The following is a 9,745-nucleotide window of genomic DNA, read 5'->3' as shown; positions in this document are numbered from 1 at the left end:
CATGAATCCGATTGCGTTGCTTTATTTCTTTGATTTGTTCGGATTCATTCGATGTTTTACAATTTCTCTTACACACAAAAGCCTAACTCATTAAATTATTAATTGTTATTGCTTTAAAACATTTTCGTAAGCAGATTCTCGAGGGCGGGAGGGGGGGGGTCAATTGGGAAGGGTGGGGATTTCGTATACTCCCAATCTTCGTGTCTATGCATATACCTTCTTTTCTTACGGGCAAATAGGACTGAATTCAGAATGATATTGTTTTAAGACACATTTTTCGGGATGTTGCTTTTTTACTTTTCATAACAATCCACCTACTGATATAACAGAACATAAACACACTTCATTAGAAAAATCACTTGACAATCTGTAAGTGCCACACATTTATTATGTCAATTGACAGCATGTAACCCTCAACAAGACAGACATTGTGCTCAAGCTTTTTGCACAGTCGGCAAACATTTAGCGTGACATTTCCTTGAATACTTAAAAAAATTTACAATCACAAGTGGACGCCAAGTGCAATCGACAAAACGCATTCATTCACTTTAAATAACATGTGTCAAAAAGCAAAGCCCTTCAAATATATATATGATGATGTTTGCACATGTTGAAATGTATAAAAGCACAAGGGTGCCGCACACAACTACAGACTCAACTGATTCTTACGTGATAGACTCAATCATCAACACATCTACAAGCTATCTTCAGAGGGCGTCTGGTGTTGGCGCGCTTAAAAGGGTAAGAGTTAAAAATATCTATGTTTTTTTGTTGTTGTTGTTTATATCTTTATTGAAAAAATGCAGCATCAGACTCCGTTAGCGTGAAGCGTTTGCGTTAGCTTACTGCCTGTAGGTAAAGTGTTCACTTCATAATTTTTTAATTCATTTTTTTGTTTTCATTTATTGCGTGAAATTATATAATACAAAATTTACATACTTAATACAGTTTAATAAAATGTACCAACTTTGATCAAAACGTTCAAACGTGAAAAAAAACGGGGAAAATGTGTGTTTGATTGAAAAACTGCTTTTTTTTAATTACCATTTATTGTACTTGATATTATTTAATATGATTCATTTAAGAATTCTTTTCATTTTATATTTTGATTTGGTTTCGTGTTGTTTGTTTTTCTTTTTTAAATCAGAATCGTCTTGACTTTAGGTGGTACTTAAAGCTTATTGGCATAATCGTTGAGCATCAACGTAATTTAAACAACTACTTTGTAGCCATAAGGCTTAATTCTGAATAACTCATCAGTATCAACCTAATCCAGTTTGACAACGACTTAACGCTCACACGGTGGTGTAAATATTGATTTAACGTTGATTAAACGTTTATGAGAGTTTTGAACAACCAGTATAATAAACATTTTATATATTTATATACATATTTTATATAAAATAATGGCCTGTTTGTATACCAAAACTGATTAATTAATTTACACATGTATTCCATATTTCAATAAATAAAGCAATGAATAATAACAACCCGGGGAGAACAACAACTCGGTTTTTTTAAGATTGATTATAATTATTTTCATAACTATGTTTTTCTGCTGTAATTGTAATAATCAGAGCAACCTTCTAACAACTATTTAAGCTTTATTTATAAGGTGATATAGAAATTGCGTATTTAAAATAAGGGCGACACAGCAAAATCCTTACTGAGAGCTTACTTACCAACGAATTTACATCCAACAAATTGGAATCAATGGCGTATTGACATTTGTACTAAATCTTGTCTAAAACACCACCGACTAGACTTTTATAAGTTAGTTATTTTGTATATATTTCAATATTGGGCTTAAACTGAACATTTTCAAATATTGGCCATGGGACGAGTGTGAAAATTGCGTACGTTTCAGAAAAGAAAACATGTGATAAATCTTTAAATCAAGCATCTCCAACTTTATTGAGTTAATTACTGTCACGAGCTATGTAGTCTGTTTTCCTCAACGTAGTGCGACTACTTCATTGGTTGCAAGAGATTGATCTGAGGTTCACACTATATGAAGCCGAATCCTTCAATTTAGTCTTTTCGAAGGGATCAGGCAGACACTTGTGTTTACGTCATTTCATCGTTCCTCAAAATATACAGTTCCTTTCCTCTTGTTAAACATGGAGCCATTGAGTTATTCGATGGACATTTTTTTCTTTGTATTTCTGTTTTATTTAAACTGTAATGCTGTAAGGTTACAGTCTATTTATACTCGTATTTTACGTGATCAATTCTGGTCCAAGTGTGTGGTTAGGGATCCCCGTAAACCGGTTTAACCCCCAATACTTTATATTGACCATTTTAAGGCCGTTACTACAGTATAATCATATTTTGTTTTCGTTTTGTAATGGTTTATGCTGTATTAGGCACTTGGTCACTTTCCCCAAATAAGGGACTTACGGATGGTTATGAAGATTTCTGATAGTGTTTCTGGAGTTTTTAAGACTGAAACTCGTTAAGTGGTTCTTCACCAACTTTGTGCACATAAATTAACTGACCACGTCCCAAACATGTTTGTCCATGTGATATAAACGATTTTTACACTTTATCCATACTCAGGTGAGGGAGATGGGACACTCTATTTGAAGTCAATAGTGACGTAATAAATTTCTATAAAGTCATTAATAACGACACATTCTGTTTCTCGATGGTTTCGCGTGCATTTAGAAATACGAAACAAGCATTGCTTTTTCTGCTAAAGTGCTGTGAAAATCGAATAAAAAACTTAACTATTAGGCGCATTTTTGCAAATTAGTATTATCTTTATTCAAAGTATACAAAATACCTCAATTGCATAATAAACGCCCAAACAAAGTTTTATTTTACGTAGTATCATAGGTCATATCAATAATTCCATCACTTTGGTGTTTAGACATACCGATAGCAAACGAGAAACACGTGAATCTGTTAACCATGTGAACGAACATTTTTTCATGGATTTAAACTGATAAATAAGGTAAAGATCAGTTGCGTCGATGTTTTATAATAGCATTCAGAATTCAAAGAATACAAAGCTACGCAATATTCGTATTTAATCCGTTTGTGACACATGCATTCTTTGTATTGACTGCTTTTCAATTATACACCGCCGATATGATGTATTTAAAAACAAAAATGCTAATTTTTTTCTGATTTATTTGATCACATTCCACTCTATTGCCCTTGACAACGACCATAGACTGAATGTTATATTGAGAAAAATTCCCATTATATATCTTGCTTTTTTTCTTACATCTACAAGTGCTATTTTGTGAACTAAAATTACGCAATATCCCAAGAAAGCCAAATATATCATGAAAGTAGTGCGTGGCGTCATCGCACGTGACCTATTCTTGAGTCTGGAAAGCTTTTTCCTTTTTGAGCTGTGATTTCTGAAATACGTATCCGATTTATGACTTTTTGGACATGCGTTTATATGTGTCGTGTTCTGAGAAAACTGGGTTTAATGCAGTGAGTAAAGTGTCGTCCTAGATTAGCCTGTGCAGTCCGCACATGCTAATCAGGGACGACACTTTCCGCCTTATCCGTATTTTCGTGTAGAAAAGACTTCCTTTAAACGAAAAATACCATTAAAGCGGAAAGTGTCGTCCCTGATTAGCCTCTGCGGACTGCACAGGCTAATCTGGGATGACACTTTACGCACATACATTAAGCCACGTTTTCTCAGAACAAGGCTCATATAATGTTCTCAATCATTTCTCCTTAATGTTCGACAACTCGTACATTTCGTAATTCCACTATCCACAATGCAAGTGCGGTGGCGAAATTGGTCAAACATTTTGATTGTTAGTGTTTAAACAAATGCTTTCTTAAATTGATATTAATGTAATTTGAAAATTGTTCTGATTTGCAGCGGTAAACATGAATGAAAAAAAGGCCATTCTTTTGATGCTTCTCATATTACACGATGGAAGAACAAGCAGACTATTGCCACCTACAAATGCAATTGTCAATACAAAACGGCCAGAAGACAAGTTTCCATTGGAAAAACGTTCCTTGAACATGGAAGCGCCATTAAAGTATCAATTTGGTGCCACAAAAACGTTGAAAATGGCTACTTACCAACACGGAACATTTGAACGGACGAACGTAACAACCCTTCAGCATCCTTCTAGACAAGGCACAGCACTTCGACTTAATCAGGGAAATTTTGACGATATGCAAAATATTGCAATGAATAATTTACAAAATAATCATAATGGTAGCGAACGTGTGCAAGCTTTACGTCGACTTGCCAAACGGAGTCTTGATCGATTTACAGCAATTGAAGTATCTGGTCTAATGATTGGGGCAATTACCGGAGCATTGATCCCTATTCCTGTTCTAGGAGCAATTGCTTCAGTTTTTATAGGAGTTGCATTTAGCATCATTGCTGCCGTATTTCGGGGGTTGACGGGGACTTCGATGCGAGACTATTTAACACCTATTATACGGCAACATTTGAGCGATCAAGCCATTTGGAGTATGGAAATGAAACTGAGATCATATAAACAACAGATAAGAAGTATTTTTAATTTATTTGGGTTGGATATGCAATCAGTTGAAGCAACAATAAGTCTAATTAAGCAAACCGGTACCCTTACCAGCAACGAAGTTATTCAAACACTTAACACAATTAAGAGAACGATGGATGCTTCGCAATTGAGAAACATAGACAGTTATATTAATGCATTCCTAACAGACATTGAAAACGATAACAATGTTTTTCTCATTGTGCACGATCCTACCGAAAGCATAGTTTTTCTTCAAGAATTTTGTATGATAAAACTAACGACTTTCAGTGCAGCCCTTGCACTGCGGAAACATTTGGATTACGGTCCAGCGTTGATCAGCAACCTACAATCACGAGCTAAAGACGCGGCTAAAGGCTGTTATAAATTTGCAAAATGGGCTATTCACAAAACTGCTGGTATTGTTGAAGATAATTCAGAACATCCGAGCAATGTATACAACAACTTTTTAAAAAATGTTAAAAGCAAGATAAATCTTGATCTGTTTTCTTCGATCGGTGACGTTGACATTGGAGAAGCGTATTTGAAACATGGAGATCAAATATCATTGAAACACACCAATCGGCCTAACACTGACAAACGTTGGATGAGTTGCTGGGGTTCTGGAAATTGGTGTAAATTGCGTTCATGCAATGGAACAAATGCTCCGTTCGAAACAGGGAGTCAATACGATTACGGAGTGGCATGTCGAGGAGAGATATTCTGGATCTTTGGATTTGGAAGGTACCCCAATCAAACAATACTGACATGTGATACTGTCGGTCTTCAATACAGCGTTTGGGGGGATGACCATTATTGGCTCAGTAAAGATTATGCTTATTTTATTTCGGGAGAATTTTATAAAACGCGCACATGCCCTGGCAACAGTTTCGAAAGCAGTATATGGCGGTCTGGATGCTTGGAGGAAAAGTTTGAAATACAAGTTGAAGGAAAACTATGTGGCGAGAAGGTGGAGGACAGGGATGCTATACAGTTAATGAGCAAGAGCAATTACAAATATGTGGCAGCAGTGACTTACACTTGGATTGCGGTTAACTTTGATTTGATAAAGGCCCAAGATTCATGGGATAAACCGGATCCATGGCGACTGTATAACCACAATTCTCCAACAGTAAAACCATATTAACAAACTTTTATTTCCATTTCTCATTGAGGTTTATTCACTTTGAAATTAGTAGAAATTTCATTTGATGGACAAAACTGATATGTACAAGTTAGCTTACGAAAAATGTTACACGTACTTAATTGACTTTTCCATACAACAAAACCAAATGATTAATACTTTATAACTGTATTATAACAGCTTTATTTAATAACGTGTATTATGTGTGTTGTTTTCTGCTGTTCGGTAATTGGTCACTTGCCGTAGATAAAGGACCAGGCGCTGTTGATGATGGGAATGGTGTGCTGTTCGGGCAGCTGAAGTTTCACTTTTGTATAATTTAAATTGTTTATGATGTATGTAATTTCAACATGTTAACCTTTGCTTTTATTCCATTTTTAGTATCTCAGTTTATATCAAATGCATGTCTATTTAATGACTTATATATTAAAAGTTCTGTTAAAAAAAAGTAAAACAATTAATACATATATTCTATGAATAATTATCTTGAGCTTTGTCACACACGTGACGAAAACCTCCACATGCCGCATGGACACAGAATATGTTGCATGTTGTCTTCACAAAATAATAAAAAGTAACTAATAGCGTTTTTGTAAAAATAATTATGCAACTATGACATTGACCTAGGAGTTAGCGACGTAATTCTTTCGCCTGGCACACCGTCTAATGATGGTAAAAAATGTACAGAGTCATTTTAAAATCTCACAATGATTGGCATATTTATGTCCCGGACGAGCTCATCCATGACCAATTTTGACTTTAACTTTGGAGATATCGACGTAATTCTTTCCCATGACACACCGTCCAATGTCGGTGAACAAATTAACAAAGTCATTTTTGAAATCGCACAATGAATGACATAGTTATGGCCCGCACTATCTCCTGTATGGCCATTTTTTACATTTGAATTGAAAGTTCGACCTTAACGTTCGAGATTTTGACGTAATTCGTTCGCACAACAAACTGTCCAATCATGATGATGCAACCATTAATGAAACGCCCCCTAGAAGTGCCGAAAGAGTGTAAAATCACTCAATAAATGACATAGTTTAAGCCCGGACAAACTTTCGGGACAGACCGACTGACCGGCCAACCGACCGACAAAGTGACTCCTGTAAAAAAAAACTTTTATATAAGAACAACGTAGATATTCATAAAGAAGTGCGTGTTTATGTGTATGAATGTACAAAAAAGCCAATACCTAACTACATTAGTGCATGCTTTAATAAACACATTCTGTATCCATATGTATTCAAATAAATATTAAAACATACCGGAGTTTTCCTGTAATTTATAATTGAAGTCATAACTGAACCCTGGCAGTCGTTTTTACGAAACTCAGTTTAACCTTGACTCCAAGTTATAAACACGGTCGGTTTCTGACCGACGTGATGCGTTGTCTATGAGATCAACAGGAATGAGGCACAACTAATGTGTATTCACAATGCCTTAATATATGTAAGATTTCATGTATACTATTTCTGTCGGTCTAAAACACCTGACCGTTTTTGTGCCCCCCCCCCACAATGTGGGCGGCATATACCGTTGCCCTTGTCCGTCAGTCCGTCCGTAATTTTGTAAACGCAACTCCTCTCAAACCGATCAGGGGATTTTGATCAAACTTTCAGGGATGAACACCCATATTGTGTAGATGATCGTAAAGGAGATAATTTTAGCTGCGATTAAAGTTGACAGAACTATAGCCCTATGTTGAGTGTTTAATTATATAGTTTGTGAACGAAACTCCTCTTAAACCACTTGGCGGGTTTTGCTCAAATGATAGAGGCCGTCCAACAGATTTTGGCATATATTGCAGCATGTCATTAAATACTTTATATTGATAAATTTAAATATTTGACCTAAAAATCTCCAGTAAAAAAATAATACAATTTAAAAAAAGGAAAAAAGTAACCCTCAACAGGGCTCGAACCACTGACCCCTGGAGTCCTGGAGTAAAAAGTCTCCTGCCTAGACCACTCGACCATCCATGCTTATGTTTAGAGCGAATGTATTTTTTCGGCGTTTGACCAAATAGCTTTCTGAAATAAACAATCCACAATGAACGCTTTCAAGATTTTCAACAGCTCTATTTGCAAAGACCTTGCTAGTGTTTATCGGCCGAGTAAGATCTATAATTAGAACATCCCACGTAAACATTTATTAATAGAACAGCACATCGTAGCGAAAACAGATTCAATAAGACCATAGGCGCTCAATGTCAATGTTTATAAATATATATTTATTATTTTTTTATTATTTTGTTTTTAGTTACCCGTTGTTTATTATAATGCATACACATACTAAATCAATACAAATCTTCCGACAAAACGTCTGCTTAAAAAAAGTTCGACTATGTATTGAAATTGACAATTTCTATGTACATAGTCGAACTTTTTTTAAGCAGACGTTTTGTCGGAAGATTTGTATTGATTTAGTATGTGTATGCATTATAATAAACAACGGGTAACTAAAAACAAAATAATAAAAAAATAAATAAAAAAATAAATATAATTATAAACATTGATATCGAGCGCCTATGATACAAACGTTAATTTTAAATTAGTAATTTTGGATGCATTTTATCTTTATGAATCAATGAAGCAACTAAATATTTTACCTAATGTGTTTGATTTTTTTCTTGATTTTGTAAACAAATTACGCATGAAAACATGTATAATTGACTTTTTAAGCGAAACATGTATAATTGACTTTTTAAGCGACCACAAATCTAAAGAAAACGAACAATTATGGACCTGCAAAATGTAAATGCTGTACTGCTATATTTATATAGGTAGAACGACGTTGTGAAGCTCTTCGTCCCGCTTGCGCAGGGTAGGTACGCGTTTTAACATCGACGGCACGGGTTCGATTCCCGCTACCGGCGAATTGTTTTTGTTTTGTTTTGTGGTCGCCATACCTTACACGTGGGGTTTTCCGGATACTCCGACCCCCCTCCCCCCACAAGCACAAGGCAGTATCAAAATTTAAAAGTATTTCAGTAAAAAATAAATAGCTGGACATTTCAGCTATCATTCAAAATTCGTCACAACTGTCGTCCGGCTAAGCCTGTTAGGTAAGAGTGCTGGACATACTCCGGGTCCCAACATTATGCAGCCTCAGGCGCGGAGGGACCTCATAACCTTGGAAATACACAAATACAAAATATTGGTGCAGCTTAGACGCGGATACTTAAAAAAGGAAACACACTCACATGCGTGCACAATCAGTTTACATCATATTTAATACGATATTCTAACATAAATTACACAACCACCTAAGTGCACATACCATGTTTGATAATTCGTTCGTTTGTTAGATATTGATTGCTGATTTCAGAATTTATGAGATCATATCGCGTCGGTTAGTTAACCTAACCATATCTTCCTGGGCTAGCTCAGGTAGTCAAATGGTCTTACGATTGAGCTCACCTGGTCCGGCCCTGAGTTCATACCTACTTCCGAGAATCATCATGAAAGTATTGCCATACTTAACGAACAAACATGCTCACATGTATTGAACTTAAATAAACAAACAATATTTAACAGGAAAAAAGCATATCTCCATGTCCATGGTCATGTGAAATCACGTTCGTACATATAACATTATTAAATCATAAATGTAAACACTGAAATAATGGCAGGGTATGATGTACATGTGTTATTAACAATCATGTCATGTTGTTTAGAGCAAGACTTCCGCGTCGGCCCGGCATCACCTTCCGGCCTGCGACCGCATCAGCTGCAAGCCGTGAGCCAGTCCGTCTTAATGCATTATAAGTATAAATAAAGGGAGACAAATCGATCTCCGATTCGATTCCTTCCCTTGCATACCCTAGAATAAACCCTTGTCCCTAGGATTAATCCAGTGTTGTTCCATAGACCTGAACAGGGCGATCTTTAGCGGAAAATGTCTAAGTCCGTACACGCGTGTAAAACTATCTGGACCTTAGCCATGACACTTGGCACAGTGTTTGGGACCGTGGGGCCGCAACCGGGGTCAATGTCTCGGCGATTACATTTCATATGCGGGCCGGGGCTGGCTGTTTCCCGCCCGTGTACATACTGTATGCGACATGTATGGAAGACGTTAACGTCATATCTACGTCAATTAC

The 9,745-nt window shown here is 36.1% G+C and overlaps 1 protein-coding gene across 1 annotated transcript; it reads left to right on the top strand.

Moving 5' to 3' along the window:
* The first annotated feature begins 573 nt into the window (after positions 1 to 573).
* LOC127873064 (uncharacterized) lies at positions 574 to 6,907 on the top strand. The gene is made up of 2 exons (XM_052416646.1): positions 574 to 741; positions 3,854 to 6,907. The coding sequence occupies exon 2, from the start codon at positions 3,862 to 3,864 to the stop codon at positions 5,635 to 5,637; it is 1,776 nt and encodes a 591-aa protein (XP_052272606.1). The 5' UTR covers positions 574 to 741; positions 3,854 to 3,861; the 3' UTR covers positions 5,638 to 6,907.
* Positions 6,908 to 9,745: the final 2,838 nt, after the last annotated feature.

The sequence above is a fragment of the Dreissena polymorpha genome, chromosome 3 (genome assembly GCF_020536995.1).
Source record: "Dreissena polymorpha isolate Duluth1 chromosome 3, UMN_Dpol_1.0, whole genome shotgun sequence".
Taxonomy (NCBI): domain Eukaryota; kingdom Metazoa; phylum Mollusca; class Bivalvia; order Myida; family Dreissenidae; genus Dreissena; species Dreissena polymorpha.
Note: the sequence above shows the minus strand (reverse complement) of the source record. Positions and strands in the feature narration are given on the sequence as shown.